This window comes from Thunnus maccoyii, chromosome 9, assembly GCF_910596095.1.
Source record: "Thunnus maccoyii chromosome 9, fThuMac1.1, whole genome shotgun sequence".
NCBI classification, from domain to species: domain Eukaryota; kingdom Metazoa; phylum Chordata; class Actinopteri; order Scombriformes; family Scombridae; genus Thunnus; species Thunnus maccoyii.
The window spans coordinates 5495154-5515508 of NC_056541.1; the positions used below are offsets into that span (position 1 = coordinate 5495154).

At 40.7% G+C, this 20355-nt stretch overlaps 1 protein-coding gene across 5 annotated transcripts in view; it reads right to left on the reverse strand.

Annotated features, from left to right (window-relative positions):
- Positions 1–20355, reverse strand: part of wdfy3 (WD repeat and FYVE domain containing 3) — a 106942-nt gene that overhangs the window by 50705 nt on the left and 35882 nt on the right. For 3 of the 5 annotated variants that reach the window (XM_042420780.1, XM_042420781.1, XM_042420779.1), the window contains exons 9-17: positions 17862–18338; positions 17539–17649; positions 16106–16299; positions 12503–12774; positions 10965–11162; positions 6470–6662; positions 5941–6155; positions 3539–3651; positions 1148–1394 (exon numbers count right to left, since the gene is read on the reverse strand). In XM_042420780.1, the coding sequence (XP_042276714.1) occupies positions 1148–1394; positions 3539–3651; positions 5941–6155; positions 6470–6662; positions 10965–11162; positions 12503–12774; positions 16106–16299; positions 17539–17649; positions 17862–18338 (2020 nt within the window). The remainder of the gene's footprint in view (positions 1–1147; positions 1395–3538; positions 3652–5940; positions 6156–6469; positions 6663–10964; positions 11163–12502; positions 12775–16105; positions 16300–17538; positions 17650–17861; positions 18339–20355) is intronic. The other 2 variants (XM_042420784.1, XM_042420782.1) reach the window with 1 other exon arrangement.

The following is a 20355-nucleotide window of genomic DNA, read 5'->3' on the forward strand; positions in this document are numbered from 1 at the left end:
GGGCGGTCACATCCACCCGCTACATGACGCACATTTCCTAATTTGGACATCACTCCCGGAGTTCGGGGTGTTCCCCCAGAGATAAACTACTGAACTACTGACACAAATGAAGTGCTCCCAAGGGAACACTTCATGAACACTTATTGTAACACTTTAATTTTCTAAAATTAAAAGGGTAATAAAAACAAAAACAGGATTTTTAAACCTTTCGAGTCTCTTTCGAAAACAAATACAAATACAAATACTGGGCCCTCTGCACATCCCTAGTGTCTACACAGAAAGTGTTTCAGTTGTCTGTCTCATACACGTCCGACAGAACACTATGCTTTTATGTTAATCAATACAGCTGTCTGCACAGCGTTTCTTTAGGCTTTAAGTCTATTTTCCTCTGGTTTACACCTGCAACTGCATTGTGTATTGGGCTCTGAGCGCTTCCAAAATGTGGGTGACCTACGCTCAACACTGTACCTGAACGCCTCCAGCGTAAGACACACAGATTGAGCACTTGCTGCCACTGCTGCTCTGCTAAATGTGCTGCTCACGCTACACTTTCTGTAGACACAGTGGGTTTTTTTTTAACCAGAGTTATCGCCCGATGCTGCAGTCTTCCTCATCTTTACGGAGCTTTGTAGCCTCTTTTAGCTTATTGTTTCACTTTTATAGCACAAATACTGTCTGGTTCAGTCTTAACGCCCTCATCAACCCAGCTCACTGTACACTACCTGCCCCAAGTGGTCAAATAAAATTAAATAATACAGCATTAAAAGTTCATCCATACAATCTATTATAGGGCTGGAGTAGTAGAAGAAGAAGGAATTACATAAATACTTGCAATACAAACTATTTCCACCTCATTTCATGGAGCACATGATGCTGTAGTGCTGTCTAGAGGCTGAGAAGTAGCACCGAGGGGGGGGTTTTAACTTTGTGATCAGGCTAAACTGCTCACTGAACACATTTCCTTCCTTTGCAGTGCAGTTCACATGAGGAATGTGATAAAACAGCATGTGATCAGAGCTCTTTTCCTGAGCAAGTTCAGGTAGAACTGTGTAACAAAACTGATGGAAGACCTCAGATGTAAACACTCAAAAATCAGCAGTTACAAACATCAGCAGCTCGTTTTTTTTTAGTAATCATTCCTACTAACCCGAAGCCTTCCAGCGAGGTGTCAAACTCCACGAAGGCGGGCGTGACGGCCGATCCGTGCAGACGGATGTCATGGGGCGTCGTCATGGACACCAGGCACTTGACTCGGGTGAGGGGTACGGTGCTGCCCTCGGCGGAGCGCACGAGGCTGCGGCTGATGCGGTACTGGCCGTTGTCCTCCGCCGGCGTGGCGAAGACGCTGTCGGGACCGAAGCCCTCCATGGACATGGTCATACTGTCTGTGAAGCCAGCGGGGGTAAGATTAAGTTTAGAAACTGCAACCACGGTGCTGATGTGAGAATCCAACTGTAAGCAACTATCGCTTAGCAACCATAAATTAAAAAGAGACAGAGCTTACATATTATTTATAACATCTTCCTGAAATAATCATATTCTTAGACTCTTCTTGCACCTTTTTCCAAGGTAATGTACCACATAAGCTTCAGTTTTTATCCAATGTTCAGGGTTATTTCTTTTTCTAAACAAAAAATGTATCCATATAAACAATTCGCTCCAAGTTCAGTGCATTTTTTGCGATGAGATTTGCATAAAAACCCCTTGTGTTATGTAAATGAGGCCAAAAACTTCATGTATTTCTATTCTTTTTGTTTCCTTCCTGCTGTTCGCCTAATATATTATCACTAGTAGCACTAATTATCTCCTGATATGAGACCTCAATACTTTGTTTACTGCCTCTACTGCACAAAAAAAGTTATGTGATAGCATTTTAGGCTGAGGATGTAACTCACTAGAGCAGCATGTTTATATAAAAAAAAAAGGACAGGCAGTTTTTCCTTCAAATTTTTTAGATGCATCGTCAACTAGAAGTGTCCCGGCCAGCTGATGATGTTATGTGCTGTGATTCTACTTGATTAGGAAGCAGTAAATCAAGTGAGTCCTGGTCTAATGTAGAATATTTCTGCTGAGATCATAGATGGCCTCTCCTATTTGTTAATAGTAAGCAGATCGGACAAAAAACAAATGAGCTCAAAGCAAGAATTACGACATCCTGCGACGGCGGCTAATAAAACATACTAGATGATCTTCTCAGACACAGAGAAACATAGCGCTGTGTGTCCTAACGGTGGCTGCTAGTAAAGAGCAGTAATTAGTAGGGACTTAATATCCATTCTCAGCTGAGAGGAGACACAATAAGTAATTAGTGCTGCTGACGAGCCCGAAGTTTACAAACATTAACAGCTGCTAATAGACAACAAACAATTAGCATTAGATTCACAGTTGCAGGCAGGGAGTTTACACATCAACTGGATTTTAATCAGAGACTATAAGACTGCTTTTCTACAGGCTGACAACTTGTTGTTTTGCTTACAAATGAATGCATGTAAAAAAATGTTTGCATGCATCAAAGGTGGAGAGATACATTCTGATCCTGAAGAGGAATTTAGTTGCGGTGGCTAAAATGTGAGGCTTGTACATACTTTACTGTATATAGATCCCTTCCACTGACATAGCAATCATGTGAACCTTTTTTTGTAAACCTATAGAACCGCTCGCTTTCCACCGCCGAGCCACCGCGAGTAATTTCAACTGCCAATTAGACGGCGACAGAAAGCTCATCCCCCTGCAATCACGGTCCCATTCACCGGAGGACTTGAGGTCCCGATGAGCTCGCAGACTGAGCGAAGATAGAAGATTGATGTTCTTTTTTTTTTTTCTCAGGCAAAAAACTTTCTCCCAGGAGGAAGTTAGTATCACTGTGGCAGACGGGAACGGTTCCTAAATGACATCATTTCAGGACTGTACTGCAGGACTGCTGTGAACTGAGCTCTTCGGTGGTAAACAAGGCTGTTATTTTATTTCAAATAACTTCAATGAAATGATAAAAATACATTGTCAGATCTTTTACCAGGTTTTGTTTTATTTTTTTCATTCCTCCATCTGTTTGTATACAATTTATATTACTTTGTTATCCACTAGAGAATGTCTCAACTATTTAGCGTTAGCTTTGAGGGATGTACTGGAGCTAAAAGATGAGGCAACTGCTGGTGAAGCCCCACTTTGCCAACAAAACTGGGAGTTCACGAAATTATGTAAGATATCCAGAGACTTTTCTTCAAATAAAAATGTTACTGCAAAATAAACTCAACAGCATTTAACAGCTGTGCTTCATCTAGATTCTGATACCTTTTATTTTCAATGTGTTGCCATCATTTTAAGTTTAAACACATATATAGGATAGTATTATTTCATAGTTAAACAATATCTGATGCCCTAAAATGATTGTTTGAGGTGTTATGGAAGAAGTGTAACCCCTTAGTGCCGCTATAGGAACTAACTGTACAGAAGTACAATTAAATCTGCTTTATTTAAATTATACAGAATCCTTAAACGTCATCGACAAAAATGAAACCGAGAGTTGTTAAATTCTTACTTCTCATCTCCGCGTCGTAGCTGAGAGAGCTCGGTTTGTGGACCCGGTACTGCTTCAGTAGCTTCTTATCCCACGCGCCACAGTTCAGAGGGTTTCCCAGACGCAAGAACTCCCTGCAGAAAAAAAAAGATAAACCAGGATGTCAATAAAAACACGACAACTAAAAAGTATAAAGTGGTTTGTGAAAAGGCTTTAACACTGAACTATGGATCAGTGGATACAAATAGATGGAAAAACTAAAACATGTTGAGAGACTGCAAAAAAATGGACATTATCTCAAAGGAAGGAGGCGACACTGTAGACTTAATGGATATATACATATATATACACACACACACACACACACACATATATATTCCCGGAGCTCATGTGTTATAATTTGCATATAAAAACAATCATGAAAATTTGGGGAAAAAAACAAATAAAAGGACAAATAAAACTCCAAAGTATCTTTTATTAAGATAATTATTGTTAATTTTATTATAGTTATTCTTAAATCACCAATCTTCATTAGAAATAGGCCTTTATTTTTAATTTCCCCTGTTTTATTTCAGTAATAATGAACATTTCATGATACCCAAAGACATTTAAAAGGTAAAAGAAAATAATAAATCAATGATAAGTATGTTTTACAATATTTTTTTATTAACTTCAGGCCTGTATAGGCTCAGTAAGAGGTCTGACTCCCACGCTGCCAGGTCTAGTATTTCCAGAAGTGCCACCGATCATGTTCTCATGTGGCTGTAAAGCACTCAGGATAAAAAGTATCCACCTGACTGTATACAATATGTTCAGTCAGCAGTTACATTGTAGGGCTGACTTCTGCTTTTCAACAGCTGTGGTTAACAACATGTGCTGGTCTGTTTAAAGTCAATGATAAGGTTGATTGGCATGTGAGAGATTTGAATGCAAAGTGTTCCAGTGATGGTTTTGTGGCAGTTGTTTGAGCGCTGAGTGAGCGACGCTAGCAGCTTTAACCAGACAGAGAGACAGGAACACTCTGGAGATTCGCTGCTGGCTGACATCGGAAAGGCAGAAACGAAATGAGGAAAAAAAAAAAACACAAGAGGAGAATTATGAAGGGAAGGGAGGAGGTGTGACAGAAGAAGACTGGCAGCGTAAGATTGAGCCGAGCAGAAGGAGGAGGAGGATGATGGAGAAAAGACTGACAGCTACAGATATGTTTACCTCCAGCACAATTTAGGGAGGAGAGAATATCAGGCAGGGGAGGCTGCATTTACATATGAAAAGGACCGACCATGTGCATGTCAAATAACTTCTCTCTCCCCCCCCACCCGGTTCCTCAACTCCAATCTCCCATCTCACTTAACTAGTCAAGCGGGAAATGAGAATTGCTCAGTTTTGTCTACATGCGCAGCCTCCTTCACACGCTGAAACCTGTCAAAGTAGATTATTCTGCCAAGACACAATTTTTCAGTCACTGGAGGAAAAAACTTCATCTCTGTATATATCTCAATATATCACATTAAATGTTTACCATGCTAAAATATTAGCAAGTCACCATGCTAGCAAACATACTAGCATGGTGCTGGATATTATTGTATGCATATTAGCATGCTACTAAGCTAACATTAAATGTTCAATCCTAAGCGTTAGCATAATAAATCTCCAAATGTTTCACGTTAAACATCAGTATTTTGACACCCAATAGTTTTTGACATGCATGAACGCTATCAGTTGCATATTAGCATGCGTAATTAGCATACAGTTAGCAGCTTCTTGAAGCTAAGTAGCTAAGTCCAGCTGAGCCTGAAAACCTCTGAGTCTTAAGATGTCTTACCTAAATCAAAGGATAAACTCATTTAATTTAGGTAACAACATGGCATTTTCTCTGGCAACAACTGGCAATCTTTTTGCTTTAGTGTCATATTTTCTCAGTTTTTTAGCCACTTAACCATTTTTTTCTGATGCTGCTAGCTTGGTTATAGGTTTGTTTTAAATCACTTTGCTTTTCCTGCTTAATTAAATGCCAGTTAACTAAAATGAACACTTATGTCTCTTTTTCCTTAAGCAATTTCAACACATAACCAACTATTTTTTTGGAAAATCTATATTTTAAGAATCTGGCAGGTTCATTAAACTGCATATTTAATATGATGGTTGAAAAAAAAGGCTTCTTTCCTCTCCTGCTCCATCACAAGTGAAATTAACTTCAGACATGGTGTGGTTTGAGTGATCTGTGTTAATGTTCACATCCTGACCAACTACTTCTGTACCTCTGTACTCATGAGTTTGAGTTTTAACCCCTCAGAGTCAGGACTAATTTCACAAAGTGAAGGGGCAGTACTAAGATAGTAGCTTTTTGTTAAAGTTATGGTAATGTAGCCTACATAAGATAAATCAAAATATAAGTATATATATATATAAGACACGTCCAGTACCTGAGGGCCATCGGCTGCAGGGCCTGCGAGGCCAGCCTCTCAAACATCCTCTGCAGCGGGGGGTGTAGCGGGTGATCTTCATCACCCAGGGCCTGACTGCAGCGCTGCAACAGCCGCTGATGGAGGCAGGCTTCGCACAAGACCTGCTGGTTCCTCTCACTGTTCACTAGGAGCTGGAGGATGTTGGCCACTGCCAGCTGTAGGTCGAGGGCATGCTGGAGGGGAAGGGAGGGGGGAGGGGAAATGATAACTTCAGCATATTCTTTTATACTGGCTTTACAGAACAGTTGTGTCAGTAAGTTAATTTAAGTATTTAATTTAGAGGATTTGCCAAATGAGCTCTTAAACTTCTTAGAAAATGCAGTGTATCACTATTTTTCTAAAGATACATACATGTCTTGCACAAACTGTCTGCTTGGTTGACAAAACCACTTTGTCTGACTGACAAGTTTCCTGCCCTGCATTTAACCCCTTAACCCACTTAAACAGGAAGTGCATGTTGGCGCATTTCCTTCTTGTGTTTCCTCACCTCCGGCTGGCTGTCGGAGGAGACGGAGGGCAGCAGGTCCAGCATGGCCAGGACGGCCCCCGGGTGAATGACAACCATGTCAGACGAAGACGAAGAGGAAGCAGGATGGGAGGAGGGGTTGGCTAAGTGGAGCTTCAGGTCTGTAAGGGCTTTGACTGGGGCGGGGGGTCCCGACGTCCCGTAGTAGCCATGTCTGGGAGCAAAGAGAGCGAGAATAAAAAAAAGGTCATATTTAGTTAAGTCCAGTTCATTCAAATCATATATACAGACATATTTGTTTACAAAGTGCTTTGCAGAAAACAAATTTCACAATGCAAATTAAAGAAATGTTGCAGTGAAACAATGTAGGAAATATTTTGTTTACTCTCTAAACCATACAAGCGACCATTTTTTTAGAAGGTTCTACTTTTCTGTAAAATATGTAACTGGCTCACAAAAATAAGGAAAGTGGCTGGAAAAGAACTGAAATAATGACATCACTGAGTGAATGTAAGTCCTGCGTTCGACACTTTGACTCCATCTTTATTTAACATGAGTCAGCGTCCCTCACGCTTCAGAGATCGAGGTGTCAGTCGGCTACGTTTTCAGAGCCTTCCTCGTGTGTAAACAGCGGAGAGAAGGAGATCTTCTGGGGGGGGGGGGGGGAGCCTGCTGTTGGGGCAATTAGGCAAAATAGGCTTGTTGCTGCGATGCGGATTACAGAGTGGCAAATCCCCCCCCCCCCTCAGGAGAGACGGTGGGCTGGAAAAGCTGCTGTCAGCATAAAGTGCTGGAGGGGTTTGGATGTGGGGCAGGAACTTGGTTGTTAATGTTTCACACACAAGCTAAAGAAGCGCTTTTACCTTCACTAAACAGACATTTATTTACACCTAAAAACTGGGTTTTGGTCTAGTAAAGTTGTTAGATGGCTTCATGATTATAGAATAGTGAATAGATCAATTTCTCAGTATAACAGTACAAGAATTACCTTTATCCTGGTTTACAGGAAGCATTAATAAGCCACATTCATATCAATATCGTTTATTTAGTTGTCTGGAAATCATTGAAACACATGATAATCCAACATACTGATTGCTGCCATTTTATTCAAGCACATTTTTAATCAAACGGTTGTTGAAACTGATGGTACAAATGTAAAAAAAATAGCATTTTTTTAAAAAAAAAGCAATTATGTGCAGAAAGAATAGATTATAGTCAAGTACAGAAACAAGGACGAGAACCTTATCTACTCTAATTGTCAGATTAGTCTCCCTCATGAATATGCATTGTTGGAGCTGATCCAGACAGGCAGAAGGTGAGACTACTAAGAGGAGGCCCCCCCCCCCCCCCCCCCCCCCAGTGTCACCTTGACTGTTATATAGCTCAGTAAAGTATATTTTAAATGTACTGACTGTTTTCTTTCAGTAAATGAAATTCAAAGAGTCTGGGTTCAGCTGAGAGGAGTAAAGGAGGGGGAGGAGGAATTTGTTGAGAAGAAAAATGCCAACTTTACACCGAGAGTTATTCCGTCTGCTTTTCTCTGCCTGAAAGTAGCTGTGAAACACTGTTTCAATTAAAGTAGAGAGAAATCTATTTCTCTGATGTGGTGACAAGAATAGTCTAGTCTCTGTAAACTATTTATCAAAGTTTATTTTGGTTTGTCACATGGAGCTGATTTTCCACTGAATTTTTTATTGCTGCTCCGTCTCTTCGTCACCAGAAAGATCATCAAGTTTATAGTAAAAATGCTTTCTTATAGTTCTCAATAAGAGAAAAGTACAAGTTTGTGTGTTTGTAGTCGTAGCTAAAGAGTCTCTTCCCATCAGGGAATTGAACCCAGAGATACTGTCCACTGTACAGTACTAACGAGGAGAGCTTTTATGTCCCGAGGCCGAGTCAGAGCAGACTCATGCGGACAGGTGCAGCGGCTTAACACCTAAAAATAGCTTTGAGTCATTCCTCAAAGTCATTCTTCAAAAAAAAACAGATGCAGTATTTTTGTTAAGCTATTTTTTTTTCCTTGGGAGAAATGGAAACTAAGTGCTGAAATGATAAGAATCAATAAGAAAAGAACTACAATTTTGATTATCGGTTTAATGTTTTAGTCATTTATCAGCAACCGTACCAACTTTTCTTTGGTCCCAGCTTCTCAAATGAGCATTTTCATTATCAGCTAATCAGCCAGTTTAGTGTTTGATTAATATATAAATTGTTCGGTCTATAAAACATCAGAATAAAGACACATTGTCATCACAATTTAGTAGTGAGTAAGACCAGGAAAAGCAGCAACCAACAAACGTACAGCGTTCTTTCTCATTGTAATTTGAAACTTTGTGGTTTGGACTCTTGGTCGGACAAAACAAGCAGTTTGAAGACAGAGTTATACGTCATTGTTTTAATTATCAGATTAAAAACCTCCAATTTAAGATATTATTAGCTGACAAAAAAACCCAACTTCTTCTCACTCTCACTCGGTTTTTCTCATAGATATGTTTTGTTTTGTTTGTTTTTTTAAATCAGGAAGTCTTTTTCAGATTTCTAACCACATTTTCATGATTTACCAAAAGATTTGCATGAAAGTGAGAAAAGTTCGTAGTTATTTTGCCACTAGTGGGCACTCTTAGTGTCGACTGAAGGTGAGGGAAATGGGAGAGGAAGGTGATGAAGGTGAGAAAAGTGGCAGAGCGCTGTAGCTACCTCTTCCTGGCGAGTGCTGGCGTGCCCCACGGCGAGGGCAGCGAGGTCTCGTGAGTCAGGCAGGGAGGCACCTGCTCCGCACGACTGCATGGCAGTGCACACATTCACACGCACACACACACGCAAACACAGGAAGACACATTCGGACATACGCACACGCAAATGCCAAAAAAAGAAAGTGCACAGTCACACACACATGCAGACGTTTAAAAAAAAACACACCCACGAACACATCCGCACAAAAAAAACAAAGAAACAGATGTGGGTGAACATGCGTAAGACATGAAAGCGCAAGTACAAAGACACCCATGTGCACACACACACACACACACACACACACACACGCCCACACACACACGCAGTCGTGCAGATGGACCAGACCGAGGATGAACAGCCAGACAGCGCCAGAGGTTAAGAGGAAGAAAAAGAGAAAGAAAGAAAAGAAGGGAAAGAAGCTGTTAGTGGAAAGCAGACAGGAAACAGAAACAGAGCTACAGCTGGAGCTCATGCACGACGCCAGCTAGAACCGTACATGAGCATTTAGTGTCGTCACGACGACCGAGGATTTAAAGTTTAATAGAGCCGGCAAACTGGCGTTTAACTCGATGGGAGTTTAATACTTCCAGCAAACACGTTTCTCTCTTTTGATTGTAACCTCCAGGTGGAACAGAAGAAGAAGAAGAAGAAGAGGAGGAGGAAGAGGCAGTTTGTTTCTTAATCTAATCAATCAGCTGGGAACAGAATCAACTCAATCCCGACCCACTTCAAAAATATGTTTCCCCTGCAGTCTTCTTGATGTCTTTGTCATGTATTTCCACGGTATCACAGCGGTAACTCATGTCTGAATATTAAAAAATGTACACGCCGGTGTCAAAATCTGTAACTCTGGCGTCATGGCAACACCATCAGGCTGCGCAGCTGACTCAGAACCACAGTGAGCCTCTTGATTAAATGTCTGAGTTTTGAGACCGACTTGGCTATTGCAGATGAAGACACACATGCTGGAGGTAAACACGAACGCGGCTGTGGAGCCGCTTCAACACTTTGAGTCCACAGAGAAGCTGCTGACTCGTCTGAACCCATGAAGAAGTGTTTTTGTCCAAGTTTTCACTTGGACAAAATGAAAACAGGTTACACACATTTTGCAGTTAATTTTCAGAGAATTACTATTATTTCTTTAACAGTTTAATACGCGTGTACCGATTTTCACAGTAGCTGCAAATTATGTTTGTAGAGGATGCGCTCAGTTAACTTTGTACCGCAAATATTTGATCATAATATCAAGAAAAGTAATTAGAATTTGAACAAATACGTCCTCAAGGTTCAGTCATCTCTGCTCACTGTGCTTCAGTATGTCAGCTTAAGATGAAACAGGTCATTTGATCATACTTGTGTTTGTACGGCAGAGTTGTTTTTCAAAATAAAATTCCTCTTAGATTCAATGAATTGGATCCTGAATCTTGAATTGAAGAATCTGATCTTTTAAGAATCAAAGGAGGCCAAAAGAAACATCTCGATCCTCTGCAGGAACACGTGGAATTCAATTGTATTTGGCCCTTCTGACCCTATTTGTAGCACGATATACACATTACTAACAGACTCTAAACTCCAACATGCATATGATATATGCTGTCCATACGTGTGAACAGATTTCCTGCTACAGGTGTTTGCAATTCAGTTTTTAGCCTCTAAGATCACACTGTGCATGTAGTATATTCAGTAAAATGCACATGCTTGATTCGCTGTACACAACTTAAATAATCATTGTTAATCACTATACTTCAAACATCATGATGCCCCGTTCTTGTAATCCACTGACCTGTCAAAAGAGTCCGTGGCCATCTTGTACAGGTAAATGAAGAGCTTGCTGCAGTGTTTGAGCGTGGGACAGACGCTTTCTCCTGCACAGCCTCCAGGTGCGGCCTCGTCTTCCAGCAGCCTCTGGAAAGGCTGAGAGTTGGAGGGGAACACGCCTGTGGCACCGAGCTTCTTAGTGTCTGAGAAACACCCCAGCAGCCTGGAGAGCGAGAGACAGACGAAGTGGTAATCTTGAGGACAGTTTGGTTTTAAGGAAGACGAATAGACCACAAAATATTACATATAAAAAAATCATGAAAGACGCTGCCTAGATGTTGTCCTTTGGGACGTCAGAGGTTCTTCATGCACTATCCTGCCTCTATGCAACGTTACTACAGCAGTAGAGTGGTACTAAACAAAGCTACATGCACTCTAGTGACCTTTTGACCCCCAAATTTGTGATGAGTGCATCAAGTTCACACATCATAAAGTCTGCTGAGGGTTTAACAAAAAAGTTTCCATATCATACTTCAATAAGTTGTTTACTGGATCACGACTGGCCTCCAAACTATTTGAGATGTCAGAAATAATGCATGTAGGCTCGACCCTTAAAATGAGATTTTCAGTGAACTCAGAGAAACTTTCCACTTTCAGCAGATGAATGTAAAAAAACAACAAAAAAAACAGCCTTCTAGTGTCAAACTCTGCACATACATCATTCTGCACACTAGAGCTCAAACATCCAACTGTACAGGCAAGAAGAAAAACATATTTTTTTGAGTAGACTTTAAGTATTTTAAATCCTGCATTGTTTACATTCATGGCTTGTAGTCTTCTTCTCCTCTGCTTTTGTTGGTGCATTGCTATTAGCGCTACTAGCTCAACATCTCCACAGGGAACCTTTAAATAAGTCAACTTTAAGGACATCCTGTTGAGTTTTTGACTACCAGTGGTGCTACAGAGCACTATTTTTAAGAGTGGGAACCTGTTTTGTTTGTATCACATGAGAATGCATGTGCTGGGTTCATGTAAGAGTCGTGATACACAGTCCTGCCAAATCTTGTAGCAGCAAAGTGCAAGTAAAGGCGAAGAGGAAGAAAACTGCTAGCAAGTAAACAAGGATGTAAACAAAACAGGATTAGACTTTGAAATCCGCTCTGCAAATGTTTTATGAGGAAAATGATGCAAACAATGAGTTTGGTGAGAAACACTGGATATGTATATATATATTTATATATATATATCCACAGAGAACCTTTAAGTAAATTCTCTTAAGTAACATTTAATTGAAAAAACTGAATCAGCCTCTGTGCTGAGCAGCAAAACCAAACCTTCACCAGATATTGCACTGAAAATCTTATCAAAGTTCTCATTAATCATTCACAGCCTCCTTAATTCTCTATTTAGAAGAAAAAGAAAAAATATGAGAGATCCACAGAAAAAACAAACACGGAGACTTTGCAAATTTGCACAGGATTCAGATGACAGATGATTTATGCAATTTTTATAAATCTAAAGAGAACTCCAGGTAATACGAGCGCTGCGTGAACATGTCCTTACCTTACAGCGTCAGCCAGCTTCTCGTACTGGATCTCCGTGCGGAAGAAGTGTGAATTGGCGGGCTCGTAGCGCATCGCGGCGGTGAGCGTGCAGAAGACGGTGTGCAGGAGCTCGAACACTTGGTTCTGGTTGACGCGCTCCCAGCCGTGACGCGGCGGCTGGCACAGCGAACGCTCCATGGCAACCAGCAGCGAGGTGACGTAGACGAAGCCGCCCACCTTACGGAATACCGTCCGGGTGCGGTGACTCTCACGCAATACCGCCAACAAGGCCTGAAGAAGAAGAAAGACAGATAATTAGAGTTTTATCAAGATTTTTACAGTAAATATTCTTAATTTCACAATAATAATAAGCTAATTACAAGGACATAACACATAAATATGACTTGTAAATGTAGACGTGTATGTTTTTCTTCTGGTTTCACCCTCCATCTCACTTTCCCTGCGTCACTTTAGCTCACTTTACTTCACACACTTATTTTGTTTCTCATTTATTCACCCACATTTGTGAGTTTTCATGCTATTTGCTTTCTGTCACCTCATTCAGTCATGTCGCTATTCATCAACTTCTTTTCCTCTCATTCTTCTTCTCGCGCCGAGACGTATTTATGAGCCCCTCAGGGGTTTCTCTGCCGCACCGAACTGACTGAAATTTTTTTTCCTCTTTTATTTCTCCCAAAGTTTTATGGTTCGCTTTTGCAAGTAACCTATAATGAAACATCAAACTGTGACCTAGATATGAGTTTTTTTGGGGGAGGGGGGACCTAAAAACAGCCTGTGAGCATCCGATGGCTGTGACAGGCGACGTCTTCAATTAAAAGTAAAAAAAGTGAAATAATGACGCAGGTGAAGTGTGTTCTAGACACATTCAGGGAAAACACGGCTGTTTCAACACTAGTTCTGAATGAATATTTCTAAACTTCTCTTTTTGCTACAAAGTTTGGAATGATATGACAAAACCAGGTGTATGATTATGGTTATTATTTCTCAAAATTTACATTGTAAGTACAAAACAATAACATTAGTACAGTCCAAAACCTCAGCATGGTGATATAACTTAGTGTTTATATATCACTCAGCTAATAATTTGGCAAATGTTGGTGTGTATTCAGTATGGCAGCATCTCATTAAGAAAAATCAACTGTATTTCAACATTGTAAAGGGTCAATGCACCCAAAACCAACAACAAACACCTCTAGAGGTATTAGGCTGTATATGTTTTTAAATATTGTGTTGCAACTGAGTGGCCGCTGATGAAAACCTCAAAAGAAACGCTGTGTCGCATTCAGGGAAAACACGGCTGTTTCAATACTAGTTCTGAATGATTGACTGAATGAATTCTAAACTTCTCTTTTTGGTACAAAGTTTGGGATGATATGACAAAAACAAGGTGTATGATTTGATAAGTTATTATTTCTGAAAATGTACATGTACAGTTTTTTTTCTAGAGCAGGTCAGTGCTTATTGTAAGTACAACACAGTAACATTAGTACAGTCAAAACCTCACTATGGTATCCATGGCGATGTAATGGTGTTTATATATCACTCAGCTAATAATTTGGCAAATGTTGGCATGTATTCAGTATGGTAACATCTCATTAAGAAAAATCAACTGTATTTCAAGATTGTAAAGGGTCAATTCATCCAAAACCAACAACAAACACCTCTAGAGGTATTTGACTAAAGTTTTTTAATTAAATATGTTTTTAAATATTATGTTGCAACTGAGTGGCCGCTGATGAAAACCTCAAAAGAAACGCTGTGTCGCTGATAGATCAGAGTTCCTAGTGACTATTTCTTCAGTAGAATATTTGTAGCTCTAATGGAAACTACTGTCAGTGAGGTCTGTGTCTTATCCAGAGAATCAGAAACATTTCAACTGGAATAAAAATGCTGCTGTGATGAGTTTTTGATGGTTCATCAAACCAAATAAAATGTCCTTGACCTCCACTCTATTGCAAAAATGCTTGATTATAATTTGGGTGAAATGAAGCTTCAAGATGTCAGTTAAAGTTGCTCAAATACAGTAAATTATTCTTCACTGACACATAGTTGGACAATAAGTCAGTATGCAGATTTGTGTACTGTCAGAGACTTTTGCCATACTGTCAATACTGAGGTAGCTCTCCCTTTAATATCTCTGGATGTATTTGGCCATCGACGGCAGTTTTGTAAATCATCGGTCAGGACTGTTTTATGGCAACATCAATTCAGGCAGAAGTAGCTGGGTCATGTGCTTTGAGTGAAGGCAGATCACATCCCGAAAGTTGCACTGAATTTGACCTCTTCAGGCAAAAGAAAACTTGGAAGATGGAAAATGGAGGTGGTGCAGAGCTGTAACAGACGAGCTGGCTGAGATGAACTTGACTTTAGATCATGTCTGCATCAATTAAATGATCTGTCAAGTATTTATTTTTGCTGGATTAGCAGAAAACACACAAAGCTGTGCGGTTATTTTCTCCAATAACTGTTTTTAAGAGCTTTTACCAGAGCTTTTAAACTTTTGAGCCTTGAACAAATCTAGCAAGAGCACTTTGTTGTTTTTGTTCATTGTTTTTCAATTACTATAACAGTATCACCTTATAAATATACAAATACAAATATAAATCATGTGATCAGTGATCATTACGCCTACACCTCCAGTACAAATTTCAAAAGCTTTAGCTATAATGACTCAACCTGTTGGACGGAGAGTGAATAAAAGAGAAGTAAAAACTGTGATACAGTGCTTCGCTGATCCAGCTGTTTCCTGCTGCATTAGAAGAACTGCCAGACTCAGCACAGCGATTTTAACACCAATCACAGGATGTTGAAGACATCCTCTTCCTGTCTTCCAATCTGGGAAATTACCACCAGGCTCAGACTATGTGTTGGTAAATGTTTGGTTTTGGGGTGTTCACCATGTAAAGGCCTTTAAAATGAAATGCAACCTACCAGCATTAGACTGTCTCCTCATCCTGCTGTTAAATGTGCACATTCAAAAGACTAATCAGATTAGTTTTTAGATCTATTAGTGCATCCATAGTGTGTTACTGTCAACAGTTTCTAAACCCTGAAAACGAGCGAGGAAAAATTATTTTACTCTTAAACTGGATTTGATACAGTACATTTCCAAGTTCTTTGCAGCATTTGGGTTTTTTTTTTTTTTTTTTTTAGAGTGATCATTAAAATCCCTGATTAGTGAATTAGGAGCAAAATGCTGACGGGTTAATCCAACCGCAGCCTTCAGAAAGCGTGAGAATTACCTCGTCTGAAGCTTTGGAATTTGAAAATGCAATTATGCTTCAAAAAAACTGAGCCGCCATTCTCTTTCTTATCCAGTGTGTGTGTGTGTGTGTGTGTGTGTGTGTGTGTGTGTGTGTGTGTGTGTGTGTGTGTGTGTGTGCGCGTGTGTACGCCTTAATGTGAACCTTGGTTCCCCTGGTTTGAAGCAATTACCGTATGCAGGCCTTCAAATGCATATTGATTTCTTCAAATTACAGACTTTACTTTCCTCCACATCTTCACTTTCAAAGCTCGTCTTAGCTACACAAGACAAAATCTAAAAGAGATGACGATGAAACCATAAAAAAAAAAGATGAAAGAGATCAGCGTGTGTTGTTACCCGCAGTATGTCGGTCTTCAGCTGTAGTTCGCTGGACGGCGCCGAGTGCATGAGGCCGAGCAGAGTTCCCATATCGTCGTCTCCGCTGGGCGACAGGACGAGCTGCTGGATGATGAGCAGGGCGTGTTCCCGACACTGACGGTACTTGACGATGTTGTGAACGCAACGAGCGCCACCGAACTCCCTGAAGAGGGCTGGAAGAGAAGGAGGAAGAAGGAGACAGAAATATAGTCTTTTTAATGTTTCTTTTATTCCATTTAAGAATCACTTTTCTGCAAAATGTCCCACAGTTTCACAACCATTTTAATGCTTTTGATGCCTTTTGTTAAGTGAAAGTGATGTCAAATTTTTGGTGAAATGTACTCAGATCAACATTTGACCTTTGCTTGCTCCACCGACTGTACTGGATGCTGCTTTTAGACCTTCATAAGGTTTATTTTTGGTTAAGTTTTGTTTATTTGAATTGAAGGGTTTGTTAAGGTTTGTTTCTCATGTTTCATCATGTGGATAACGCCATATGTAAACGTAACAATAATCCATTTAATTTGTTGGTGATCTTTTTCATTCTACTAGAAGAAGCTAAAATGTATAATTGGAATATTTTTACTGATGGGGTGTCGTGGCTCTGACCCTGAGCTTTGGCATTCTTGTAATTTTGGTGACACACTTAATTTCTTTCTACTCTTACACTCATCACAAGTGTGAATGTAGTCGACGTGTCAGAGCGGAGTGCTACAAATATCACACACATCGTCATCATCGTGTTTTTCTGACGAAAGCGACCGGTCGTCAAGGTCGCAGAGAGAGAGAGAGCTCTGAGCTGTCGGTGTGCAGCTTTGTCGGGTATCTTTGTGACTCATCACATTTCTACAGCTGACTGAGACACACACACACACACACACACACACACACACACACACACACACACACACACACACACACACACACACACACACACACACACACACACACACACACATAAACACAGAGAGTGTCAGAGACTGATGGGCAGCATCCAAGGTCTCAAACTTGATGAACTTGATAATTAAAGCCTAAAAGTATAATTTATGCATCATCAGTTGTAATGGCACCGGCAACAGGCGGTGTCCTTCACTGACAGTCTGTTCCTGCAAAACATCCTGCACAGCATAAATCAAATCACATGCAGCTGCACTGGGACATCATATAAGTAAATGTCCAGTTTAAATGCTTTATTATTATTATTAGCTCAACGTGTCCCTCTGGCATAGAAAATTTAGCCTAATCCAACCTTACAAAGATGATGGAACACCCTTTAAAGTGAGGTCAGTCTTCTTTAAAGCTTTTTTTCTTATCGCTACTGATTGAATTAAGTTATGACATTTATAAGCGCCTTGATAAAAGGTTACCTAAAAGTTAATTATGATGAGTTTCGTTACTGTACTGTATGTTACCTGCATTAGTGTTAGTGGTGTTGGAGCCCTGCAGGAGCACAGTCAGCGTCTCCATCACCAGCCAGGCCAACTGCTTCTGCTCCTCTGCAACTGTGCTGTTCTTACAGTCAGCTGGAGACACAGAGAGAGAGAGAAGTGATCAGCTGTAGAAAGCATCTGATCGCATTAAATGTACACAGAGAGTACAAAACGCACATTTAAAACCATGCTGCGCACTGTTATAATTTATATATGTCATGATTAATTAATTTTATGACAAATATATGTTAAATTACTTCCACTTGAGCATCACCTGGCTGTGACTGAAGAGTACGCTAACTCACCTTGGTCATTATTGTGCGGCTGCTGCGACGTCGGGTCTTTCAGCAAGGCGGCGTACTTGTGCAGCAGGTTTACCAGCACCTCCAGGAGGCCGACCTCCCGCAGCACGTCGCTGAACACCGGGTCGTGCCTGGCGAGCTTCAGCAGCGTGCGGACGGCCGTGATGCTGCAGGCGTGCGACGTGCTGGATTTGAGCAGCACGCTCACGCTGAACAGCTCTTTGCACGGCACGTAGTTGAGGCTGAAGACGACGAACTCCAGCAGCTCGAAGTACTTCGTCTGGGCCTCGGGGAGCTTGGCAACGCGCTCGGCAAACTGTGAGAGGGTGTGCTGCGACTCCAGGATGAAGTAGTTGGCTGGCTCTGCGGCGTAGATGTTTCCGATGGCGTCGAGTAGCATGCAGGCCAGGCGGCTTGTTTTCGCCCGCAGGAAGGCGTTCTGGAGCACAGAGAAGGCCTGGATGTTACGCACTGTGTGGCCTGCGAGAGAAGACATGAAACAGAAGAAGGAAATAAGCGTTTGTCATGATGACGACACAAATATAAATTAACCGAGCCTAATCGACTCAGCAGTTGTGTAAATATTTAGTGTCAATATGCAAATCATTAAGTACTTGAGTGTCGAGGATTAAAAGCGCTGACAGACACACACAGCAACATATGGCGGCTAATGACGCAAGATCATTTCACAGACTAAAGACCTACATATGACTCCGCTGGCCTTAATCCAACAATACAAAAACCTATTGTTTTGGCCTTGAAACGTCCCTGCTTAAACTAAGAGCAGATATCTGAAACCATTCCTGACGTTACATAAGAAAATGTCTCAAAGGGACATGAAACCTGAAGACACAGTCTCTACAGGAAGAGTGACACTGAGAAAATGAGAAAGGTTGCACACTCACAGCCTCCTTCACAGCCTTTGTACAATATAGTATTTGCTAAAATGAAACATAAAACCCAGTTATGACCTCCAGTTTGCTTTAAATGGGCACCTTCAGGGAACTAGGAGAAAGTTTAGCACAGTGATTGCAACTTGAGGAGACAGAAAGTTATATTTAGCTTTGTTACACATCTTTGTTGGACGGACAGCAAACAATGATTGGCTAATGAAGGCACGCAAGACCGGGCTGCCTGTTGATAGTAAATTAGTCACGGTTAACTAAATTTTCAAACTATTTTTTTCTTTTTATAAGGAAGAATTTAATCTATGTTGGTCAATATTGAACAAGACCAAGAGTCTTGCTGTGAGGCTGCAAGCTAAATGCTAACATCGGCATGCTAACATGCTCACATAGACAACGCAGATGTTATAAGCAGGTATTATAATGTTTGCCATGTTTAGCATTTTAGCATGCTAATGTTGCTAATCAGCACAAAACACAAAGTAGAGTCGAGGCTGATAGGAAGGTCGATAGTTCTGCAGAAAGTATTGGACAAACAGAAAATTTGACCCGACGGCGTTAGATGAAGAATCAAAGGATCACTTCTGTTACTGCAATTGATCCTGCAGGGAACATGAATGTCTGTACCAATTTTCATGGCAATCTATCAATAGTTGTCAAGATATTTCACTAAAAGTAGAACATGGATTAAATGCAAGCGCATGAAAGACGGACATTATGCATAAACTACACTACACACATGATCTGACCTCTGTTTTAATGAGTAGTTCTTTACAGGATAAACGTATAAACATAGACTCCCTCTCTCTCTCTCTGTCTCTCTCTCTCTCTCCCTCTCTCACACACACACTCACACGTAGGAAGACATACAAAACACCTACACTGAAATGTGCCATTACACACACCGAAACACAGACGGCTGTTAAGTGAATGTGGTGAGCTAATAAGGCATGTAAGCGGACTCTCGCACCGTGATGGCTTCTGGTAATGACTCTGCACACAGCTGGAGCTGTCATTAGGTGGGTAAAGTGTGTGTGTGTGCGGTAGCACAGCTCCAATGTGTTAGTGCCGTGGTGTGTGAGGTTAATCTGCATTTGCTCCTGTGTGCAATATTGGGGAGGGAGGTGGGGGGGGCTGGACGTGACAATCTGTGTGTACTTTCCTAAAAACTTCAGTCCAAACAAAGCTTAAAAAATGGATGCTAGCAAACCCAGAATGAAACCTCACCAGGCAAGACACAAAATAGATAGATAAAAATGTCATATTTGTAATTTATTTATATTGGATTGAAATAAATGAGTAAGTAAGAAAGAAAGACAGTAAATTAATGAAAGTCAAGGGAGGAACTGAGCCTGATTTAATATACTACAAAAGGCACTTAAATAAATTACTAACATATGCATAAAACTGTCTTACAAGCTCGAGAACACATGATGCCTACTAATATATACATTACGTATATGTATAATAAATAAGTACAAACACTAGTGGCCAAATCCAATCTTGAGAGACTGTTCTTGTTCTTGTTTCCAACAAGACATAGATGTTTAGTTGCTTTAGGGCCAAAATGACGTCTTTTAAACTAAAATCAT